The sequence below is a fragment of the Antennarius striatus genome, chromosome 21, assembly GCF_040054535.1.
Source record: "Antennarius striatus isolate MH-2024 chromosome 21, ASM4005453v1, whole genome shotgun sequence".
NCBI lineage: Eukaryota > Metazoa > Chordata > Actinopteri > Lophiiformes > Antennariidae > Antennarius > Antennarius striatus.
The window spans coordinates 6623961-6649433 of record NC_090796.1 but is presented as its reverse complement, the minus strand read 5'-3'; the positions used below and the strand labels follow the sequence as shown (position 1 = coordinate 6649433).

General features: G+C 45.0%; 1 protein-coding gene across 2 annotated transcripts; it reads left to right on the top strand.

Annotated features, from left to right (window-relative positions):
* Nucleotides 1-320: 320 nt before the first annotated feature.
* On the top strand, nucleotides 321-25472 carry ep300a (E1A binding protein p300 a). Of its 2 annotated transcripts, none has more exons than XM_068304812.1 (31): nucleotides 321-610; nucleotides 2407-3080; nucleotides 4837-5016; nucleotides 5327-5633; nucleotides 6067-6180; nucleotides 6904-7140; nucleotides 7770-7875; nucleotides 7966-8091; nucleotides 9578-9695; nucleotides 9880-10021; nucleotides 10943-11017; nucleotides 11249-11334; nucleotides 11571-11717; nucleotides 11975-12466; nucleotides 12709-13114; nucleotides 13241-13359; nucleotides 13992-14055; nucleotides 14308-14483; nucleotides 16096-16184; nucleotides 16959-17039; nucleotides 17303-17359; nucleotides 17470-17547; nucleotides 17633-17700; nucleotides 18401-18551; nucleotides 18946-19092; nucleotides 19164-19277; nucleotides 19409-19574; nucleotides 19753-19920; nucleotides 20060-20221; nucleotides 20512-20793; nucleotides 20918-25472. In XM_068304812.1, exons 1-31 carry the CDS (start codon nucleotides 517-519, stop codon nucleotides 23993-23995), a joined length of 8304 nt encoding a protein of 2767 aa, XP_068160913.1. In that variant the 5' UTR covers nucleotides 321-516; the 3' UTR covers nucleotides 23996-25472. The 2 variants fall into 2 exon arrangements, with proteins under 2 accessions (XP_068160913.1, XP_068160912.1); XM_068304811.1 differs by having other exon boundaries at nucleotides 6067-6186.
* Nucleotide 25473: the final 1 nt, after the last annotated feature.

Below are 25473 nucleotides of genomic sequence, written 5' to 3'. Positions count from 1 at the left end.
TTTATTTTTGCATTTGCATCTCCTCGTCCTTACCCGCTGCCACCAGCAGCACCACCATCACTTCGCAGGCAAACAAGCCTTTCCTGCCCGACATTAGCTCCATCCAGACTCCGCTGGAAAGGAGGTTGAAATGACGGATGCAAACATGGAAGAGAGACCCGGGGACCGTTTATTTACATCCAACGAGCCCGTGTAAGTTTAGAGGGAAGCCGCTGTGTGCGTCTACCTCTTTACTTTCACCGACCCCCTCCTCCTCCGCTGGTAGAAATTTTTAAAGAACAAAAAATCCGACGAGGGAGGGAGGAGGAGGAGGAGGGGGGTTGATATACGCCGAGGCTAAAATCAAGAGGCGAACCTAGGGAAAGAGGAGTATTCTATACACGGGACTTTCCCCCTCTTAGTACCCCGTAAGGAGGGGGAAAAGTCGCAATTTTGGAAACGAATAGGAATGAGTTTCTAAAGGCGTGAAAACGTCTGCAATTGTGGATACTTTATATATTTTTATTTCGAAAAAATATGGCCGAGAACGTTCTGGACTCTGGCCCGCCTTCAGCCAAGAGGCCTAAACTCTCCTCTCCGGCACTTTCCGCCTCCGCCAGCGATGGAAATGGTAAGTGTTTGTTTCACGATATCATCTGTGATGACATCGCTCGTTTGAGTTTTAAATTTTCTGGCAGCTTTTATGCACTTGAAGGGGAAATAATTCGCTGGATTCCTGCTCTGTTTTTGTCGTAGCTTGCTAATGTTAGCCTGCTAGTAGTGAGTGTGTGTCGGACGTGCAGAGAGGCTCCTCTGCTAGCTCGCATGCTAACAGCCATTTAACCGGAGGTAGCAGTTAGCCGCTCGGCTAACACCGAGCTAACCGAACGCTGGTCCTCCAGTGACGGTCCCGTGTCTAATGGCAACTATAGTCCGACTGATAATTAGCAGAGGACCAAAGCGAGTTACCATAAAGTTTTTTGTGCTTTACGTCCACGCCAAATTTGCAAAGACCCACACGAACCCATGTTGTGTTATTTGTGTTTTCAGGTTTGTAATGTCTGAAACAATCTGTTGTGTTGCCCCATCATAGACCCTTTCCCAACAAACGCAGGCTAACGCTCCTGTTGGCGGTATGGACGAAATCAGAGGCTCCCGGTGGTGTTGGGGATAGCCTTGTGGAAGAGCTAAATTTAGGCCCACGGGTCCGACCGATTGTTAAGCTGTATTTTGCCATTGTTGGTGTGTATTTTGTGAATGGCGTGTGACAGCAGTGGCCTGCGAAAAGAACTGCAGCATGGACAACGCCATTCCCAGCTCCTGTAACGTTCACCACTGAGTTAAGCTAGTCCGCAGATACTGCTTCAAGCATGAAATACTTTCCCTCATTTTAATTCTTGATCATAAATCAGATAATTTTAAAATGAACTGCATATCAGGGTGTCCACTCAGTTAGCTCTGTGACTATCAGCATTCATGGAAAGGGAAAACCAGTTCAGATGTTGCACACATTCCCTTAATTTGCATCATCTATTTTATGGATGGATGAGCTGCCGATGATCGTAATAGAAGGGCTGCATTTGAATGGACTCAGATGTGTTGCCCAGGATTGTTTGTGGCACTGCAATGTCGTGCATGAATTGAAAGTGATGTCTTTGCTCAACCTCAACTGGAACCAGAAATCTAAAATACTTGTGCTTTCCTTTTGTGACACATACTCTTACAACCATGGTCTAAAATTTCCCGCTGGTGCATAGCTAGATATTTCAACACTTATGTGTCAAATATAAATGTAACTTAAATATAACTTGAATAACTTATGTGTAATTCTTGGTTCGGGGAGTTGGACAGTTGTTATGATACTTGTTGGTTTATAGAAGGTCAGAAATTCTAAACTTCATAGAAATAGGATTCTTTGCTTTAAGAAAATGTACAGTATGTCCACCTTGGACCTTTGTTATTTGCCTAAGCTACTTAAATTTAGAGTAATGCAGTGAAAGTGTCTCTGGTGACTTGACTTCATTCTAGTTTTTTAGTATGATAAAACTATCCATTTGTCACCTCATTTATGTAAACTTGTCATTTAAACATGTTGAGTCACTATTGGAACTCAGGGGTTCTCTGTGAGAGCACATGTGCGTGTGTTGTTGCACACACTTTTTATGGGTACCCACATACAAACACATTCCTTTGGATCTCACCTGGAGTAAGTGCTAGTATTTGCTGCAATGTTGATTTCTAATAGGGAGGGGTCTGTCATAACACATAATAAGCATATTACTTTATAATGTCAACATGCAAATGTATTTTTACTCAATCATGTTTAAAAATAATTATACAAGCTTTACAAGGCTGCAGTCACTTTTTCTTCTGCATTTTCTCTTCATTGTTCCCCCTCCTAAACTTTGGATTTCTTTTCCACTCTAGATTTCAGCTCCCTGTTTGACCTGGAGCATGATCTCCCAGACGAGCTCATCAGCTCTAATGAACCGGGCATGGTAAATGGTGGGGACATCGGCCAATTGCACACCACACTAGGGGCAGGACCTGCAGGACTGGGTCCTGGTGGAGGGGCAGGAGGAATAGGTCTTGGGCTTGGTCCTGGAGGTGTGAGTGCAGGCCAGGATGCGGCTGCCAAACACAAACAGCTGTCTGAGCTTTTGCGTTCAGGTGCACCCACATCGGCTCAACAAGGTCACCAAGGATCCATGGGTAGCCCTGGAGGGCCTAATGTCATTGGGCAACACTTGGCAAACATGAAGGCATCCCCTGGCCAGGGCCCCCCACAGATGATGAGCCAGGGACCGCAGCAGCATCTCTCTCCTCAGCAACAGGCCAACATGATGCAGCAACAACAGAACGCCGCAGCTGGAATGATGGGTGGCATGAACAGGGCCATGATGGGAGCGCAGCAGAAAGGCAATAATGGACAGCAGCAGTCAGGCATGATTGGGAGCCAGGTGATGAATGGCTCCCCCAGGATGGGGTTTGGGAGTCAGGGGATGAGTGGGAACAGCAGCCTGTTGACTGAGACCTTACAGCAGCAGGGAGCTGGGGGCCAGGCTGCAATGAGAAGCCAGCAACCTGGGGCGATGAGCAAGGTAGGAGCTCCTTTGTTTACAGACGCGTTCTACTTACCATATGGATATGGTTTAAACTATGTGGAAAATTATTTTGTGAGTTAAATGTTTCAAGTCAAGAGTTCACTCAAGACCTGTTCTCTTTGTAGACCTGATACTCTCCTCCAGTTAATGATAAAAAAGCCTTTAGTACTACCCTAAACCTTCACCTTTTCACAGAAACATGGACTACTGTAATTAAGTTGAGTGCTGGTATGTAATTACTGTCTATGACAGCTGATTGTAGGTTAAGACCATGTGTTTATGTGTAACACCAATTCACAAATTACATTTAGCTGTTGTTTCCGTTTAACTAGTTTTGTTCTCTGCTCAGAAAGTTGTGCATTGGTTCAGTGAATCTGTTTGTATGTATATCCATGAACAATCCATGATACATTTATTCTTGGTTCTGAATTGGCCAAATCTACCGTGTGTGTAATTGGCAGCCCCACAGGAGTGACAGTAACATGAGAGGTGATACTGCTGGCTAGCAAATTTTGAGCATATCATAAGGCAGTCAAAATCATTGAGTTTTGGAGTTTAAGTATTACAAGCAAATGCATTTTGATCTTGTGAATGCGATTGTGGTGACTAGCGGTTTTCTTAAGACGGGATATAACAGAATATTACAAATATTATTCACCTACATAGGGTGAGTAGAATTCCAGTGTCATCAGTGACACAAGTAAACAAATCTGTTAATACTCAGCTGAAAAAGAGAGAGAAATTAGAATGGAAGCGATTAAGAAATGTTATAATTGACCTAAAGCACAATGATAGTTTGGAGCAGGGCAAATTCCTTAAAGAAAAGCTGTAAAATATACTAAGTAACCATTATTTATACTTTCTTATAAATTTAACATAAAAGATAAAATTAATTAATAACGGCACGACTGATGTTTTCTGAAGGTTGGTCTTTGATGAAAAGTTAAGTTAAATTTTGGTGAAGGTTGAAACATTTTTTAACAGGAGAAAAGTGATTAGGATTAAGTAGTAAATTTATGCAATCTAGTTTAAGAGTCTACTCTAATTGGACTAAAAGGATTGAAAATTCTGCTGATGCACTATGAGATTATTTGTGATTATGGATTGTGTTGTGAAGTCCGTGCTGTTGTTTTGTAGAAGCCCTGTCCTCTTATTTTATAAACAATAGTTCTGTCACTCCAAGATAATCATGAGTAGGAGTTAAGTGTGTTTTGCAGGTTACTGTAATGTTACTGTTATATTTATTTACAATGGGCTGTTATGTAACAGAACTACTTGGTATGTGTCTTGTTACATCATTAAATGCCTTTCGTACCAACCAATAGTATTTGCGCATAAAACCACAACAGAGTGCCATTTAATTGCATGAATGGAGAAAAAGGGTCAAATTGGTTAATCAAAATACGTTTCTTCCCTCCTGCCTGTCTTGTACGCCATATAATTAACAAATAACACTTTTTCAAAAAGTACTTTTTCATTTAAAAGTAAATAATCTCAGGCACGCAATCACATTACCTTTAAGTATTTGCTAACATCTGCTAAAAATGATGCTGTGCTCGCTTCCCTGTCCCCCAAAAATGTTTTTTTGGCATTGATCGATTAGCTAAAAAAATGAATGAATGGATCAGTCATTAAGAAAAGGCCGCGCTTATTCAGATGTTTAAAACAATTTTGGAAAGACAATGAAAATTTTTTTTAAACTGCCGGAGCATGAAATAAACCAGTCCGATTTTATTTTATTTTTTTCTCTTAGATGGGCATGATGGGGAATCCAGGGGGGGCTTTTGGAGGTCCATATGCAGGACAAGGAAGTCAAGGTTTGGGAGGTGCAGGGCTGGGCCCTCAACTCCAGAACAAAGGTCCCATGGCCAACAATTTGTCCCAGTTCAATGTGGACAAGAAAACTCAGCCCATGCAAGGAATGGCTACCATGGTAGGGAACTCATACAGACTGACTGCAAAAGTATTTACATGAAACTGGAAAATGTATGCATTAATTTACGGCTAATTCCCTGAACTTATACATCTTACCTCTTTTCCCACTACACCACGACTTTTGTGATCTGTATTTCACTTGCCCTGCCAGCCTCTTATTTCAGTTTAAACTCCCACCTCTCTCGTTTTATTTTCTGCCTTTCATCCTAACCCTACTTTGGTTGCCTTTTACCCTTGTTTTCTTACGCTATATTTATTTTCTATTGTTGTCCCATTAACATAATTTCTTATTCCTCTCCACTTACCAGGCCCCCCAGCAGTCACAAACAGGTGTGGGCGGTCCCTCTGGTGCAGCTGTTGGAGCGGGTCCGGGGATGGTTAATCCTGGCACCCAGGTTTCTGCAGCAACCGCTGCAGCTGGAGCGCCACCCACAGCGGACCCCGAGAAGCGTAAGCTCATCCAGCAGCAACTGGTGCTCCTGCTTCACGCGCACAAGTGCCAGCGGCGGGAGCAGGCCAATGGAGAAGTCCGGCAGTGCAACCTACCTCACTGCCGGACGATGAAGAATGTCCTCAACCACATGACTCACTGCCAGGCTGGCAAGTCCTGTCAGGGTGAGTAGAAGGGACTCTTCATGCTCCTTTGGTATCAAAGATTTCAATTATTTTGCCTCTTTTTTGTTTTCTTCTTTCTGAAGCACTTTAGTGCTTTCATCTAATGTAAAATTGTAAAATGTTTGAATGTGATTAAAGAGTTTTTGCAAAAATCAAAAACTTTTTTTTTTACCTGAGATTTAATGTGAAACGGTCTTTCAGACAAATGTTTAGTTATGGAAGATAACTTCTGTGTTCTTCCTATGTGTCACACAATGGAATCATTTAACACTAAAGGCTCTAGCCATACAAAGCATTATTGATATCGTTATAATGAATTTTTGTGGCATAATAGATAAAATAATGTATTAGTTTAACTTTATTCATTTGTCATGTTGATTTTGAAGCTACATACATCAATTCATCATGTCTTTTTGCCTCTTTTCATCTTCAGTTGCTCACTGTGCATCATCAAGGCAGATCATCTCCCATTGGAAGAACTGCACACGACATGACTGTCCTGTCTGCCTGCCTTTGAAGAATGCTGGGGACAAGAGGAACCCGCAGTGTGAGTGTCTGTATCTGACCAAAGAACACTACTTTTATGCATTGATTTTTAAACTTCAGTTGATCAGTTCAATGAATTCTGTTCATCTTTTGTGAGTTTGCAAAGTGGAACATGCACCTGTGGCAGTGTCACTGAATTACATACCATCTATAGTGGGATGAATTTTTAAATTTTTTTAATTTAAATTTTTTAATTTTCTACACTGTTATAATCTCTGAAGGGAAATTAAGAACGCACTCTAGTTTTTGTTAGTCAATCAATCACACACATGCATATTAGTGAGTACAGGCCCCTGTAATTCACACAACCTCACACAAGGGGGCCTGTAAGCATGCAGGGGAGGTAGAGTGGCGGGCAGCTCCTTCGTGGTGCGCCCCAAATGAGCAGCTTGTGGGGGGGGACAGCGCCTTGCTCAAGGGCTCCTCGGCATTGCTCCGGAGGCAAGCTGACACCTCCCACTGTTAGCTCACCTCCAAGTGTTATTTTTGGGGCGGGAGCAGGAATTGAACCGCCGATCTCAGAACATTGGACGACCCGCTCCACCGCCCGCTTTACCACTGAGCCACTGCCGCCCCATAATGATTATTTAATGATTATTTAATGAGCAGTTTTGCTGTGTTTTGCATTAACATTTGTTCATTGTGTATTTTTTAAGCATGTTTTTGTAGACTGTTGAACAGATCAGTACATACTTTTAATCTTTTTCTTCGTATTTCCTCACAGCTCTACTTGCAGCCACTGCGGGTCTAGGCAGCACTCTTGGGGCAGTACCTGGTGGCCAACCATGTGCTCCCAACCTCAACCCACCGAACCAGATTGACCCCAGCTCAATAGAAAGAGCCTACGCAGCCCTTGGCCTCACCTACCAGGGCAACCAGATCCAGCCTCAGACTGGCCAGCCTAACATGTCAAACCAAGGCCTTCAGGGACAGACGGGTGTGAGGCCTCTGAACCCAATGGGTGAGTTTGGTCGCATGTTCACTTGCTTCACACTTAAGTATTTTTCTTCTAAGGGAAATATTACCCTTTAGAAGTTTGAACATTTTTTTAAATTGCCAGATTGAATTCAAAGTAAGCTTTCACAGGTTTTAATAAAAGAAAATATCCTTTTGTATTTGCTTTGCCTCTGAAGCATGAAGTGGTCCAAGTATTTTATTACATCCCTCTTCAAAGCAGTGATGTATTGTAATTGTCAGTGTTCGTCCGTTCGTCCGTCCGTTTGTCCACCAAATATCTTCGTAACCGTTGCAGATAGAAAGATGAAACAAAAAGCACATTACTCAGGCAGCAAAGGGGATGAAAATGAGATGATGATCTTGACATGGAGAAAACTAGGTCAAGGTCAAATTTCGACTTTTGCACACTCATGAACCGGATAAGATAGGAAGATGAGGGAGAAGACCATTGTGAGTAAGACCATAGATCAAAGTAGGTGAGAGCACTAGCTTTGATCTTTGACCCATGCAAGTAGGTCAGGGTACAATTTTGAATGCAGCGGTGTTGCGGGATGTTGCAATCTGTGACTGCCTTGTTGTATTATCAGTCGAATGGCATAGACATTTAAAATGTTCTGCCTTTTCCACTTGTAGGTACAAATCCTATGGGAGTCAATGGGGGTGTGGGACCTCCCACTCAGACCCCACAGGCCAACCTGCTACAGGATACCATGATGCACCTCAATGTGAACAACCAAGGGTAACCAACTGCATGTCTCAGCTATAAAGTTTTATTGATTTTTCTTTTTTAAGGATTTTAATCCTTACATCTCTACCCATTATCTTCCAGACTGATGAATGATGCCAGTGGTGTTGGTGCCATGCCCACAGCAGGTCCTCCCTCAGCTACAGGTATGAGGAAAAACTGGCATGAGGACATCACGCAGGACCTACGAAACCACTTGGTACACAAGCTGTAAGTATTAACTAACCACTAGGCAAAGCATTTGTTCACTATACACGTACACAAGTGTGATGTTATTGGCAAAAATACATACATATTGAGCTTTTAGTTTTCTAAGTAATTTAATCAGAATGTGCAATTTATTTATTATGATCCGTCACATTCATTTTACAAAAAAACAAACTATCCACATTATGAAAAATATCATTCATATTTTCAGGACATGCTTTTCCATCATTTAACTTGTTGCTCGTTCTTGAATCGTAGTTGGAGCATGCAGCATTACTGTTTTAGACAGCAGCATTGACAGCTGCTGATATTTCCTGAAGCTTTGAACTGCATTAGCTGCATGTATGTACAGTACATGCAGTACGTGAATACATCTTCAGTATCCGTTTCTTCCACTGTTGCTAGTCGCGAGGTTGTTGGGGCCTATGCAAGCCCACTCAGGGTGTGAGGCAGGGGACACTTCGGGGGCGATGCCAGTGCAACACGGAGCCACGTGAAAGACGGACAAACACGCACGCACACACTCACACCAACGTCTTGTGGCATTTACGTCTTTTGGCTTTGATGCCTTGGCTGCTTATGCACACATGCACTTCAGGTGCATTGGCCGGTCTCTAATTGTCTATAGATGTGAGTGTGTGTGTGTGTTAGTGTGTCTTTCATGTGGCTCCGTGGTGCACCGGCGTCATGCCTGGAGTGTACCCTGCTTCTCTCCCCAAGTCTGCTGGGATAGGCTCCAGCAATCCCGCGACCCGGGTTACTCACTTTAAGATGATAACTCACTGGCTGCCAGCGCTTTCCAGTAACTGATCTCTTACAGACTGTCTCCAACGCTCCAGTCATTTATCGGTGTTTTCCTTCTGTTCTTGACTGATTTCAAGATGTTTCGCTCAGAGTGACAACGTGTTCACGTGCCGGTGACCTCTGACATACACAAACTTTGTTGCATAGTAAGCTGCAGCAACTTCTCCGTCTTCCTCTAATTCACCAAACTCTGTTTTGGACTGGATCAGTTGCCCATGATTAGAAGCCTGATTTCCACTGACAAGCTCCACCACACTGTCCAAGACCTGCCCACTGAAAATAATGTCTGTAGACGCCCCTAGCAACCAGTGAGTTAAGAGCCGTTATGGTTATGGCCATGGGCTGACAAAAGAGACGATCGAGCTCTGATCAGTAAAGTCAGCTGAAAAAACTTTAAAGAATTTCTGCATCTTCTTTCATCCCTCTGACCTTCATCTCTTTGATCCCTTTTTTTTATTGCAAGTCAAATTGACTTTATTCAAAACAGAGATTCACTGGGACCTGGGCGAATGTAAATGTCTTGAACTGACTGAGTTGATAGGGTTAAAACACAAGTAACCAATTTGGAAATGCTCTCCAGACAGCTGTGATTGCTTTGATGCCATATCACAAAAGTGCAGTAGTTAACAGGCACTTCATCTCCACCTCCTTCTCAAAGAAAAAAATCTTTGTTCTTTCACTACAGCGTTCAAGCCATCTTTCCAACGCCAGATCCTGCTGCCCTCAAAGACCGTCGAATGGACAACCTCGTTGCCTATGCTAGAAAAGTTGAAGGAGACATGTATGAGTCAGCCAACACAAGAGTAAGTCTCATTTACCTCATGAATATCTGAAGAGACTTGATTGATTGAATCACTTAAAGGTTACTGCAATTCACTTGCATCACACTCTTGCAGACATGCAAATCTATTTTTATTCACTTGTTCAACAAAAAGGAAGTTTTATTTCTATAATAAACATTCATTTGTGATTTTCTTATTTTGCTAGGCTGAATACTATCACCTATTAGCAGAGAAGATCTATAAGATCCAGAAGGAGCTGGAGGAGAAGAGGAGAACCCGACTGCAGAAACAGGGTTTGGGCCTCGGTCCTGGAAGCATCGTTCAGCCGCCCTCCGTACTGCCTCCAAGTGAGTGGACGTGCACCAAACGTAGACGTGGATCAACTCATGTTGCTCTGGGCTGCTGTCACTCATGTGAATGAGAATTTAATGCAACACTTAGCTGGTTCATGTTGGATCCCTCACATCATGTATTTAGATTTAAATTAAGGAATAAGTGAGAGACAGATCAGAGATTCCCTCAAATCCTTCTCATCTCCTTATTGTAATGTGCATTCTTTCACCTGCTGCATGCTTCCACTGTGTTTGGGACAATGTGTAGTTCAGTACACAAGGCCCAGGTAGCTGCCAGCTAACATTGAATAAATAATGCTAACTCTTTATAGGTTAACTAAACATCTATAGGTATCACTACAAACCTTTTTCAGGATCCTGTTAAAGGTTTATTTTATCCAACCAATATTTTTTATTGCATACAGATGTATTTAGCAGTTCTTTTGTTTTGGCCTTGAATGAAGTCATTATCAATAAATTTCATGCCAAATGGTTCAACAGCTGCAAGTTTGCTCCCCATGTTCTGTGGTCATGTGCACTAAATGCGTACCGATAATAAATGAAGGAATGACATTCATCTCATGCTCATCAAATTTTTTTTCCTTAATATTAAATGTTTCAAAGAAAAAGTTGTTTCACATGTTTATCTCATGTTTAAGCCAAGTTTGAAGTGACTGTCTTGCAAACATAATTATTTTGCTGCAGGCAACGATGGTTTATGTCATTGTCATATCTCAGTGTCCTTACTTTGCTAAATATTTTACTAAGTAAATTGTCAGGTTTTTGTATTTTCCAGTATGTTTTAAAAATGAATTGCAGCAAACTTGTTTATTCCACAGTCATGGTAACACATGTTAAACTGTTAAACACATCCTTAGATCCTCTCTCTTGCGCAAGCAATGCTTAATTCTCTTGTTCTCCTGACTGTCTTAACAGACGGCCCCCTCCCTGAACCATCAATGGTGCGACCGACTGCACCTAATCAAATAATCAACAGAATGCAAGGCCCAGGTAAATAACCACAAGGAACCACAATGAAGCATTTTAAGGAGTTATTTCATGGATGGGGCTACAAATCAGTCCAAATGTCATTCTAAGTACAGTAATAGAGACTAAAATGTTTTACCCATGTTAGGATTGCTACAATGATTACTGCACCCATGCAGCGCTCCACGAGTGGACCCTGTTTGAGAACAGGCTATAATGTGTGGCATTGATATTACATATGATGTGTTTTGTCAGGGATGAACCAGTTCAATCAAATGGGGATGCCATCTGTGGGCCAGAGATCCACACCACCTCTCGCCGTCGGAGCTTCTGGTAACCAGGTTAGTGCTGAACTCGGTGTATGACAACATTATTTTTTTTTTAGCAATGCCTATGACACAATTAAAAATCCACCTAAACTGTAATGACTTTTTACATACTTAAAGGCTTATATGGAAATGAAAATTAATTAGAAGAACGTCCAAACTAAGCTGATTCTCAAACTGGGCAAAAAAATTTGTCAGAAAACATTACAATTTCAAGACTTTTGGCCATGTATGTGTGTCTCTCTCTGTAGATGGGATTGGTTGGATCCAGGATGGGGCAGCCCACTATCAATCAGTTTCAGACTCAGTATCTGGCCCAGGGACAGTTTTCTGGCCCAGGAATTGGATCTGCTCAGCCTGGGATGGGCCAGCCTGGAGCACAGGCGGGAATGCCACAGGTAACCAGGCCATCTTCATGCTAGTCAATGACATAACTTAGCTTGTAAAAGCAATACAATCAGTGACTTGAAAGCAGGGTCTTCTTCTTAGAACTGCTATAAAGTGATAAACATAAAAGAGCAACATATCTGCAAATTGTGAATTGTCAATCTCTGTAGTGGTGATGATACATGTTCATTACTCTTGGAAGGGTACCTGTCATCAGCCTTTTGTACTGATCACCCTTCTGTGTATCCTCATCCTCCTCTACCCGTAGACACGGATGGGTACACCTCCCTCTCTTCCAGTCGCTAGTCCTCTAGCACAAGGAGGTTCAGCCACTGGACCCGGTAGCGTCTCTGCTGTGGGACCCATGGGTCCTCAGAATGTGGGAAGCGGTGGACCCAACTCCACCGTGGGGGCACCAGCATCCTCAATTCCTCTATCAAACACTAATCAGCAACCCAACTCCGTCTCGCATTTAGCAGCAATGCGCGGCAGCTCCCCCTCTCCTGCTCACAGCCGATCTCCTACTCCTCACCAAACACCCCCAAGAATACCTGGGTCCCAGACCCCACAGCCCCACACCCCAAACCCGCCTCAGCTGGCTCCCCCTTCAGCCTCCCAGCAGAACCAGTTAGTCCAGGGCCCCAGCTCTAACAAGTCCCTTCAGCAGCAACACATAGGCTCCGCTGGATCGACGACTCCATCTCACCCCGGACTGACCTCCAGTTCAGCGACACACAGCAGTCAGCTGCCACGCACTCCGGTCAGCAGGTTTAACTTTTTACACACCTTGACATTTTTAGTCGAGACCACATTGCTTTATTATTGATCTTCTGACACTGTCTCACATCCTGATTTGAAACTCTTATCTTTAGACCAAACATCCTACTGCTGCCTTGATCACAACCTTTATCCCATCAGTGCAGCCTCATGTATAATTGCTGTCTGCTTTTGTTCTTCATTGTATCTGGTTTGCTAATTTCATGTTTCTGTGTCACCCACTAGCTGTCCCAAAAAGGTTCATTTCCAGCGGACAGTCAGGCCCTGACTCCAGCCTCTGTCAGCAGCTTGGATACCTCCTCCCAGCAGCCTCAGTCAAACACATCTACCGCCAACCTCGAATTGAAGATGGAAGTCAAGCAGCAGGATGAAGAGGAGGAGAGCGATACGGGCAGTTGCTCCAAAGGAGGGAAGCTCGGCAACCTCCAAGCAGAGGAAAAACCTGTTAAACCAGAGGTGAAAAAGGAAGACTGTTCTTGCGAAGGGGGTAAAGGGGTTCCCATGGATACATCGACAGCTCCGACTGCTGTCCTGAAGACGGAAGACAGTAAACCAGAAGTAAAGAAGGAGGTGAAAGAGGAAGAGGAGAGTTCTGAGATAACAGCACCGCAGGCCCCCGTAAAAAAGAAGCGTAAGAAAGACTTATAAATTTTAAAACATGTTTTGTATTTGATCCAAAGGAGGAAGCGAAGCAAAGCAAGATTTTTTTTTATTGTTTTTTTTTCCATTCTCCTCACTTCTCTTTATTTATTCTCAGTCTTCAAGCCAGAGGAGCTCCGTCAGGCCCTGATGCCGACACTTGAATCGCTCTACAGACAAGATCCAGAGTCTCTGCCTTTTAGAATGCCAGTAGACCCACAGCAGCTGTGCATACCTGTAGGTATTCCCTGCTCACGCACTGTCTTGTCAGAGTCCACCGGATTTCTGCTTGTATTTTCAATTTCTCTTGTCATTGAAACAGCTGAAGCACACACTTTAAGTCAACTGTGTAGTTCCCTCACATGAAAACATACAGTATCTTAACTGTGTTTATTTGTGGTATATTTACTATGATGTTTCCATGTTTACATCCTACATCTGTTTGTCCACCAAATATCTTCACAACCTTTGCAGATAAAAAGATGAAACAAAAAGGACCTTACTCGGGCAGCAAAGGGGATGAAAATGAGACAATGACCTTGAACTTGAGAAAACTAGGTCAAGGTCAAATTTCAACTTTTGTACACTCGGGAACCAGATAAAATAGAAAGACGAGGGAGAAGGCCAGTATTAGTAAGACCTTAGATCCAGAGTCCAGCTAGTGCTTTGATCTACCTATGCACTAGCTTTGATCTACGGTCTGACATATTTTCTATCCTGATATATTTTTGCATATATCTCAGGAACCGGATAAGATAGAAAGACGAAACAAAAGCCGTTATATTCAGGGGTGTTGCGGGATGTTGCAGTCTCTTGACTGCCTTGACCTAGTTTATTTGTGTGTTTATTTGCTCATTGTCTTCTTGCAGGACTACTTTGAGATTGTAAAGAACCCGATGGACCTTTCGACTATTAAGCGAAAGCTGGACACAGGTCTGTACATGATGTGTCAATTGTTGATCTTGAAAGTTTTATTGGCTACTGTGAACTCACTGATTTATGGGGTGGGTTAATATCGAGGTACATTTGGTGAAATTAGTTTTAAAATGTGCCAATTTAAATTTATTTATTCTTTGTTGCAAACATGTTCAAGCCTCACCTTTTTACATTATGTCCTCTAACGAGGCGTTCATGTTAAGTTTAGAGGGTTTTTTCATCAACTTGTGTTTTGTGTTCTGGTTGTAGGTCAGTACCAGGACCCCTGGCAGTATGTGGACGACATCTGGCTGATGTTCAACAACGCCTGGCTGTACAACCGCAAGACATCCAGAGTCTATAAGTTTTGCTCCAAGCTGGCTGAAGTGTTCGAGCAAGAGATTGATCCAGTCATGCAGAGCCTTGGCTACTGTTGTGGGAGGAAGGTGAGATAGTCTGACATTAGTAAGTAGATGAGTTGGACGGGAAATTCATTTTAACAAGAGTTACTATAAATGTCCGTGAGAGAGGTTTGAAATAGTTACTCCTAAGGGAAAGGAGAATATTAGTTAGTGTTAATGAGGTTTTCAGTGGTGTGTTAATAGTAGGTGTAGATATCTTTACCTTTATATATCATCACACTTGTCCAGTCTTTCAGTATTTTTTGGGACCGCTTACCAGAGCAAAGTTTTACTTGAGACAGTAATTGACAGGATAAAAATCCAAGAACGATTCTGTTTTTGCAGTGTCAAGTCTGGTCTCCTCTGTTAGTCTACCGTCAGGTGAACAGAGCTAACCTATAGTTTTCATCAAGTTGTTTTATGTTTAGGCGTCTTTATTGGCAGCGCATCTGGGTAAGATGTAGAAATGTTTTGAGTGTGTTCAGATGCAGAAATTAGCTCCCATCATTCATTCACATCTGAAAAAGGAAAGAGTGAAGTGGCTTCATAGCTAAATTTGCCCGTGGCCATACCACTGCCATATCACATTTCACTTCTCATTAGACACTATTTTTGGTTTTGCAGACAAATAACAAAACTGATTGGCCTTTATTATTAGAGGATCGCTGGGCGACAAAGCAAAGAAGCTGTCTTTTGTTAAAAAATACAATTTAGCTTAATTTGTCCCCATTGGATGAAATCTGCTTGTAAATTGATCTCACACAACAGAACGTCAACTGTCCTGATTCATTTAATTTAAAAAAATATTACATATTTTTCACTTCAAATCAAACTTGACAGTTTTGACGGCACAAGTTTTCTTGTACAGAGATCATCTGGACAACTTCAGTTTTGAACACTGACGTGTTATAACTATGTTATAAAATGATGTTCCTAGATCAGTCCATGAACTGGGAGCCTCGTTAAAAACTCGTATAGGGCGGCAGTAGCTCGGTCCACTGAGGGCTATGGACCGGAGGATGGCTGGTTCAAGACCCACATGGACCAAAAAAGTTTGGAGGTGAACTGGCAGTGGAGAGGTGCCAGCTCACCTCCTGAGCACTGCCGAGGTGCCCTTGAGCAAGGCATCGTCCCCCTACAAGCTGCCCATTAGGAAGTCCCATGAGGGAGCTGCCTGCCGCTCTGCCTCTCATCATTATTAGCATACCTACAGGCCGTGTGTGTGTGTGTGTGTGTGTGTGTGTGTGTGTGTGTGTGTGTGTGTGTGTGTGTGTGTGTGTGTGTGTGTGTGTGTGTGTGTGTGTGTGTGTGTGTGTGTGTGTGTGTGTGTGTGTGTGTGTGTGTGTGTGCGCGGGTGTGTGTGTGCGCGGGTGTGTGTGTGCGCGGGTGTGTGTGAGTGTGTTTCAGGCCCGTACCATATATACCGGTATAATGAGTAGGGTGGAAAAATAATTTCCCCTACGGAGGAACAAATAATGGGATCTTTAATCTTTAATGTTGGCTAATTCTCTCATATGTAGCACTAAGTCATGTCACGTACCATGGAGGCTGATTTTTCTCTGTTAACCCCTGATTATTTGCAGTATGTGCTGTATCTCTATATTGCTGATAATCAGTTGACTCAAGTTGTCTTTCTTTATTTGTTTCCTGCCATCAGCTGGAGTTTTCTCCTCAGACACTGTGCTGCTATGGAAAGCAGCTGTGCACTATCCCCCGCGATGCTGCTTACTTCAGCTACCAGAACAGGTAGGGAGGAAGGGTCATGTTTATCAAATAAGTTCTAATGGAAAGACTAGATGGATGGTTGGGTCAGAGGATTATTAATGAATATAGTATAGTCCTATAATCCTATAATATATAAAGGCAGCACTTTTTTTTTTTAAAAAGAAAACTGAATTCTAGCTCAATCTACTGTGATAGATGTTGTTCTCCTCCTTGTTGAGTGAACATGGACAGAACTTGTTTTGTGTCTTGTCATTGTTTCACCTTTCCAGAATTCATTAGAAAGTCAAAATGAACTGCTTGAATGAATTGAGCGTTTAGCAGTTATCTGTGCTTTCGTCTTTATATGTGCTTGTTGTCTGTATCAGTGTCCCATGCTGCAACTTTCTGCTTCAGCTCGCCCTCATGTTTAGCTACCATTGATTCCTGCTTTGCTAGCAGCGATGCTTGTTTTTGCTCATCCTCACACATTCAAGTTGCTAATCGTGCTTTGCTCCACCTCTCTGCTTCGTGTTGTCTGGAATGTTCGTGTCATCTTCGTCCTCATCCGTCTGACTTGTCCATCTTCCCATCCAATGGCTGTGATGTCAACACTGGCTTGCTTTTGCCTTGCACCTCCAAACCCACCCCCCCACCCCACCCCTCACATCATGACTGGCTCATGCTTGCTCCGCTCTTGGCTCCCTACCTTGCCCATGTCCTGTACCAATTGGCGACTACCCTCCCGTGCGCTGTCTGTGATTGGCTGTGCTGTGGGGGATGGTGTAGTTCACCAAAATTTGGACTTCTTGCTGACAGGTACCACTTCTGCGAGAAGTGCTTCAACGAGATCCAGGGAGAGACGGTTTCCCTGGGAGACGACCCCACGCAGCCGCAGACGTGAGCATTACTTTATTTAATAAGATGACTTCAGTTAATCTTGTGTGCATTGAAAATTGATTGACCTGACATTCATTTTCTTGAATTAATTCACTTAGTCCTCTTCCAGCCAGAGTAATGTTAATACCAGAAGTGTGCTCTCCTATTGGTTTATAGACATCATAATTTAGTATTACTACTGTTAAGACATGATTATTTTACTGCTGTATTTTTACACTTCTTTGTTATTCCACCTTTTTATATTAATTTCTAATTAATCTCAGATCAATTAACAAGGATCAGTTTGAGAAGAAGAAGAATGACACACTGGACCCCGAACTGTAAGTTGGTCACTAAATATCAGGTGTTATAATGGAAAGAAATGAAAACCAAATTTGTTTATGGAATTGAATGTGCAGCTTTCAGCTTTTCCTTCGTCTGTCCTCTTCAGGCTTGTTGAATGTATGGACTGTGGGCGCAGGATGCATCAGATTTGCGTCTTGCACAATGACACAATCTGGCCATCAGGGTGAGCAGCAGCTTCTTTTTCCAGTTTTTTTCCCTCAACATTTATTTGATAAACAATTCAAAATTAACATTGTACTCTTTTTCAGTTTTGTGTGTGATGCCTGCTTGAAGAAAGCAAATAAAGCGAGGAAAGAGAACAAGTATTCTGCCAAAAGTAAGTAGCAATAAGTCTTGTGTTCCCATCCCATTGGCTCCATATTTTCTGTGCAGTTCTGTAGTACCTCCACATACGAGCTGCTTGACATACGAGTAACCTGAAATCACTCCGTCCATAACGTAGCATGTGCTCCTGATTTCTGCATTTCTTTTCATAATTTATAATTGTATAACTTATAATGAATTATGCACAGGTAAAGTATGCATGTCTATTGGTTGATATTTTGTTTTCATAATTTAGAAGGGTTTGGGGCTTTTATACAATACTGAAATGATTTTAGTTGTTTTAAATGGGGAAATGTTTGGCTTAGGAGTTCAGTCACGGAACGGATTAAACTGATATCCCGAGATACTACTATACTTTTATACCTCGTTCAAACAGAAAATTAGATATATGTGAGACTACTGATAGATAAAATTGTCGTGCTGTCACCATATATTGATTCAAGACTCTGATCTGAAACATTAGTTTTGGGTGCTTAACCGAAAAATTACATGAAATTGCAACCACCTAGTAGGTTTTCTCTGCTCTATCTTAATTACCTTCTCTGTTTGTGTATTTATATATTTATATTTCAGAAAGATACCACACATATCTGAATCTGACTTCACATAATTTTAAGTTACTGTTCTCCCTCGAAGTTTTTGCAGTTGTCGGCTAAAATTAAAAATTGCATCACCTGCCTCTCCCCACGTAGGGTTGCCGCAGACAAAGTTGGGCTGTTACCTGGAGACCAGAGTGAACGACTTCCTGAAGCGTCAGAGCCACCCGGAATCTGGGGAAGTCACCATTCGCGTTGTTCACGTCTCTGACAAAGTGGTGGAGGTGAAGCCAGGCATGAAGTCCAGGTATGAGAACAAGACAGAGTCTCACTTGATCTTGAACAAATCTTTGTCTTCCCATCCTAGTCAAGATGTTTGTCTGGTTTGAGTCGCATGAATTTATTTGCATGAACAGATTCACACTAATGGAACCTCAAAGACAGTCAAACCTCCATTAACACCTCTGCTGTGACGATACATCATCACCAAGCATCACCTGTGATTATTTTCAGGAAATTTTCAAGAATGCTGTGTAAATCTACAACATGTGTGTTCTTGGTTTTACATTATTGAATCAAAGTTTTAACAAGGATGCATTTTAAATTTTAATCTACTTGAAAATGTGATCACATTTAGCCAATATTGGATTGTTAGTATGTTTGTAGTTTTGGTATTTAGTCTCATGATTATTTCTCTACAGATTCGTGGACAGTGGAGAGATGTCAGAGTCGTTCCCCTACAGGACAAAAGCACTTTTTGCATTTGAGGACATTGATGGTGCAGAAGTTTGCTTTTTCGGAATGCATGTTCAAGAGTACGGATCGGACTGCCCTCAGCCCAACCAGAGGTAAGACCAACATATTTTAGGATCAATATTTTGCCAAACACCTTCTTACTATTTTTGTTTTACCCTCACAGACGAGTATACATCTCCTACCTGGATAGTGTCCATTTTTTTCGGCCTCGCTGTCTTAGAACAGCAGTCTACCATGAAGTCCTGATTGGCTACTTGGAGTATGTCAAGAAGTTGGGGTGAGTGTTAAAAGAAAAAAATAAATTTTTTCATTGCTATCTAAATGGCTCTCAATTTTTTAATCCTGATTTGTGACACAGATTTCTTATTATTTGTTCTTATGTTATACTCTTTGCCGTGTCTTCTTCAGCTACACCACTGGCCATATCTGGGCCTGCCCGCCCAGTGAAGGTGACGACTACATCTTCCATTGTCACCCAGCAGATCAGAAAATTCCAAAGCCCAAACGCCTCCAGGAGTGGTACAAGAAGATGTTAGACAAAGCTGTAGCAGAGCGAATAGTGCACGATTACAAGGTAGCTGCCATAATCGAATTATGTAATCTTACAGCTGCATAAGCTGTTTCTTTTTGTCTGATCATTTTTGTATGTGTACACAGCACAACCAACAAGATAATGGGCAGTACTTGCTGAAAGTCTGATGAGGATACTGAACATGCATCATATTCACTTTACTTTCCATTTACCTCAAAAGGACATCTTCAAGCAGGCAACAGAGGATCGCTTGACAAGTGCCAAAGAGTTGCCTTACTTTGAGGGTGACTTCTGGCCCAATGTACTGGAGGAAAGCATCAAAGAACTGGAGCAGGAGGAGGAGGAGAGGAAAAGGGAAGAAAACAGCACTTCCAATGAGAGCATCGATGTAAGTACTCCATGATCTACCGATACGTCCCTGAGGAGCGTCTGTGTTTGTTTGGTGGCGAGTGGTGAAGAAACCTTTTCCATCACACATGAGCTTCTCAGACGAGTGATGACTGACATCCCCCTTGTTTGTTTTGAAGGACACAAAAGGTGACAGCAAAAATGCCAAGAAGAAGAACAACAAGAAGACGAGTAAGAACAAGAGCAGCCTGAGCCGAGCCAATAAGAAGAAGCCAGGCATGCCCAATGTGTCCAATGACCTTTCACAGAAACTCTACGCCACGATGGAAAAACACAAAGAGGTGAGAGGAAAAAGAAATTATGCATTGTTATGTTGCTGGATTTCTGCATTTTATCACTTCTAAGCAGGAAACTGGTGAAACGTGACTTCATTTGTTACTAGAATTTAATCTGATTTCTGACAAATCCTTTTCCACATATAAGGTGCACTGGTATATAAGGCACATTGTCGGTTTTTGAGAAAATTAAAGGCTTTTAGGCCTTATAATGTGGAAAATACGGTACTTGTTGAAAATTCATTTGGCAGATGTTTTTATTTTTGTCTGTTCGCTCCTCTTTTTACCCGTCCCAGGTATTCTTTGTGATCCGGCTCATCGCTGGTCCTATGGCGAACGCCCTGCCCCCCATTGTAGACCCCGATCCCCTGATGGCGTGCGATCTCATGGACGGACGCGACGCTTTCCTGACGTTGGCCCGGGACAAACACTTGGAATTCAGCTCGCTGAGGAGGTCCAAGTGGAGCTCCATGTGTATGCTGGTGGAGTTGCACAACCAAAGCCAGGACCGCTTCGTTTACACGTGTAATGAGTGTAAACACCACGTGGAGACGCGCTTCCACTGCACCGTCTGTGAGGTGAGCTGGAGAAAAGTTGTTTTTATCGGCCTCATATGAAGGAAGAAAATAATCAAACATAAAGAAGTAACTCAGAGCTTCTACTTCTGAACATTTTTAACTAATTCACGCCAATCCCTCCCAGGACTACGACCTCTGCATCACCTGTTACAACACTAAGGGCCACGAGCACAAGATGGAGAAGTTGGGGCTCGGTTTGGACGACGAGAGCAGCAACCAGGCGGCTGCGACCACTCAGAACCCCGGCGATTCCCGTCGCCTCAGCATCCAGCGCTGCATCCAGTCCCTCGTCCACGCCTGCCAGTGTCGAAACGCAAACTGCTCGCTGCCGTCCTGCCAGAAGATGAAACGCGTCGTCCAGCACACGAAAAGCTGCAAGAGGAAAACCAACGGCGGCTGTCCGATCTGCAAACAGCTCATCGCGCTGTGCTGCTACCACGCCAAGCACTGTCAGGAGAAGAAATGCCCCGTCCCCTTCTGCCTGAACATCAAGCACAAGCTTCGTCATCAGCAGCTTCAGCACCGACTCCAGCAAGCCCAGATGCTGAGGAGGAGGATGGCGAGCATGCAGAGGGTGGGGCAGCCCACCCCAGGAGGAACCCCCGGGGGCAACGGTTTGCCCTCTCCTGGAGCCAACGCCACCGGACCGGAAACGCCCACGTCCGTGGGCACGCAGCCCCCCACCCCACAGACACCCAACCAGGGGAATATGCCTGGACTCCCCCAGCAGCAGGGAGGCGGGATGGGGGGGATGGGGGGGATGGGGACTCCGGTGCAGCAGCAGCAGGTTCAGCAGCAGGGCGGCGGCATGCTCCCTCAGCATCATCTCCATCAGTTTCAGCCAGTGGGTGGTGGTGGGGGGGGGATGATGAACTCTCCTCAGCAGCAGATGGTGCCTCAGCTTCAGCAGCAGCAGCCCCCCAACGCCCACCAGCTTCAGCAGCAGCACGCCAGCGGCCTGCCCCCCTACAACCCCAGACCGCCCGGAGCGTCTCCTCTTCACGGGTCTCTTGGAAAACCCGGATTGGGTTCCGCCACCCCTCCCCAGCAGCAGCAACCCCCCAACCCGGGTCAGGGATCAATGTCTGTACCAAACCAGCAGCAGGGCCCCCCCCTGGCCGCCGTGGAGACGGCACTAAAGATCCAACGCCTGGCGGAAACTCAGAGACAAATGGCTCAGGCTCAAGCTCAGATTCGTGGTTTGGGCCAGGGGGGCATGATACCCCCGCATCCACACCATCAGAACGCCCAGGCCCAGATGGGCATGCCCCACATTGGGGCTCAGGGCATGCCCCCCCAGGCTCAGGGAGTTGTTGGAAGGACTATGTTAGACCCACAGCAACAAGGAATGCTAGCAGGCATGCAGCAGGACGGCCCCCAGTCGCAGCTACCGCCTCAAGTTCAACAGCAGCTCCAGCAAGGAGGTGGGGGGCAACTTCAGGCAGCAAACCAGCAGTGGGGTGCTGGGGGGCCAGCCATGAACCCTCAACAAAGGCAAAGCATGATGGGTCACATGGCGCCGCAGCAGCAGCAGCAGCCGGCGGTCGCCCAGCAACAGCCGATGAATCAGCAGCAGCCGGGAAACCGCGGGCTGATGCAGGTGATGAACGCGTCAGGGGGGGCGACGGGGATACCCTCCTCCATGGCGGGGGCAGTCGCTTCAGGGAACCTCCCACAGGCGGCGCTACAGGACCTCCTGAGGACGCTGCGCTCCCCGACCTCCCCCCACCAGCAGCAGCAGGTGCTCAACATCCTGCGGTCCAACCCCACCCTAATGGCGGCGTTCATCAGACAGAGAGCAGCGAGGTATCAGGGCGGGCAGGGGGGGCCCCCCGGAGGAGGAGGGGGAGGGCTACCGCAGGGGGGGCCCGTAGGTGCACGGTTTCAAGGGCCCGCTGGAGGGGCTAACATGGACGGGCAGCAGCAGGTAAACCCCAACCAGACGGGGCAGCCTGGGATGAACATGGCTCAGGGGGGGGTAGCAGGCGGGGGCAACATGGCCACCATGGCTCAGCTGCAGCAGCTGCAACAGCAGCAGCAGCAGCAGCAGCAGCAGCGCCCCCCCATGATACCCGCTAATCTACAGCAGCAGCAAATGGTTGCATTGCAGCAGCAGCAGCAGCAGCAGCAACAACAGGGGGCAATGCAACCAGGGCAACCAGCCAACATGAGCAACATGACCCCCCAGTTCAGAGAGCTGCTGATGAGGCGACACCTGCAGCAGCAGCAGCAGCAGCAGCAGTTCCAGCAGCAGCAGCAGCAGGGGCAACAGGGCTTCATGCAGCCCGGTCAGGGGCAACCGGGGATGCCCCCCTCCTCGCAACCCCAGCCTCAAGGTGGAGCTGTCGGGGTACCCCAGCAGCAGCAGCAGCAGGGGGGGTCGCAGGGCGGGTCGGGGCAGCTCGGCCAGCAGCAGGGATACCCCAACTCCATGTCGCAGGTTGCCGCGGCGATCCAGCAGAGGCTCCAGCATCAGATGCAGCAGCAGCAGAACACGATGGGGGGAAATCAAGGGCAAGATGGAGGGCCCCCCCTCCAGCCGGGGCAAGGGCAGCAACAGCAGCAAGGTGGAGGGGGTGGCGGGCCCCCGCTACCGCAGACGTCTCAAAGCATGCTTCACCAGAACATCCACCAGAGGCTCCTGCACCAGCAGCAGCATCTGGGGGGGGGGTCTCCAGCCCAGCACAGCAGCCCCCTCAGCCCCCAGCAGCAGATGTCTCAGTCCCCCCACCTCCAAGGACAGGGGGGGCTCGGTCCAGCGGGGTCGCTCAGCAGTCAGGTTCGGTCGCCCCAGCCCTCGCCGAGACCGCAGTCGCAGCCCCCCCACTCGAGCCCATCCCCACGCATGCAGCCCGCTCAAACGCAGCCCTCCCCCCATCGCATCTCCCCGCAGACCCAGACCGCCTCCCCCCACCCGGGTCACCTAAATCAGCATCACCCCAGCATGGCGCCCCCACAGCCCCCACAGCCCCAGCAACCAGTGTTAGCTCAGCAGCAGCAGCAGCAGCCGGGGGGGGGCTCCGTCGATCCCGGTCAGTTCAGCTCAGACCAGAACTCGATCATGTCCCAGCTGAGTGGGATGGCAGGAATGCATAGCGGGCAGGGGGGGCAGGCGGACATGTTGGGTGGGGGGGGTAACGGCAGCACCAACAGCCAGGAGCTGGGAACAAACATGAACCACAACAGCTTAGACCTGATGTAGCCCCCGACTCCCCGCCGACCGTCTCCGTGCTCTGATCAGTCGCCCCAAAATCGCAAACTGCCATAAAAGGAAAAAAGGGGCGGGACTACAGCTTTTTGGGGTTTTAGAAGTTTTTATTTTTTATTTAAATATTTTTGTGCTGTATAAATAAGAACTGAAGCTTCCTATGGGAGATGAAAGACATGTTAATCAATGAATGAATAAATTAAAACAATGGTAAGTTATTGCTGTAATAGGAAAAAAATTATACATATATATATTTATATATGTATAATTTTTTTTTTTGACAATTATGTACAAAAGGTGGAAGGGCAGTGTTTCAAGTTGAAGATATTTCTTCCTTTATGACAATATTTTTGGGGACTGAGATTTTGCCTTTTTATGAATATTTTTAAAGTTTTAAATGTGGTTAAAAATTAAAAGTGAGTTGACACGTTACTGTGTACCCTTTCTATTGTTTTGTTTTCCTACTTAAATATCCAGTCATAATTGTATCTATTTTGCAGAGAAAAACATATTTTATGTCAAAATTTATAGTTTTGTTTTTTTTCTCCTCTCCCCCCCCCCAATGGACCGTAAAACAAACATCAACATATCCTCTGTGACGGGAGTTTTCTCCTGGACAGATTTCACAGCGACATTTTATAGCACCACTGAATAGGACTTGTTTATTTGGGAGGGGTGGGAGTTGGGGTGGGGAGGGGGGGTTGTTAAATGCAGTTTTGCCACGTTTCTACTGTTTATTTTTCCTTGACGGCGTTTGTTGGTTGAATTTAAGCCTCAAAAGTGTTTTGGGGAGTGGGTAACACTGACTGTGGGGTTGGGTGGGGTTTTTTTTTTTTTTTTAATTTGCAAACTCCAGATGGGCAGAACAAACCCTTTTGCACCCATCAGGCCACTTCTGCCCTCTTATCTCCAGTCCTCTTATGAATGTACACGCCTTCCTTCCCATTAGCCCTCCCCCCATCCTGCAAGCGGGGCGTGAACTGTTGATGTCCGTTGTAAAAGGCTTGTACATATTTTAAAAGCTTGTTTCTGAACAGTGACGTGGAGGACGTAGGTCTCCTGTGGCCCGCAGGGGATTCAGCTCGTCCTGCCTGGATCAACAGTTTCCCCGTTCACTAGTATTTTCTGCTCCTCCTGACTCCCTTTTAGCCACAACATTTAATTCACCGTCAGAACTGTACAAAGTAAGAAGTGATGGACTCGATACTGTTTTTGTAACAAAAGTGAAAGTTGTAAAAAAAAAACCAACAACCTGTATATACTTTAAAACCTTATCAGCAAAGAGCTGCTTGTTTCCCTTGTTTGATTGGATATTTGCTGTATCTGTTGAAACACAGAAGTACTCCTGAGCTACTGTACAGTATTGAGATTTTTTCTAAAGGTACAGTATGGGGTGTGGTGGGTCACAAGCACCAATGCGCCTTTTTCTGTGTATTTTTTGACAAAGTTGTCTGCGTGTGTGTGTGTGTGTG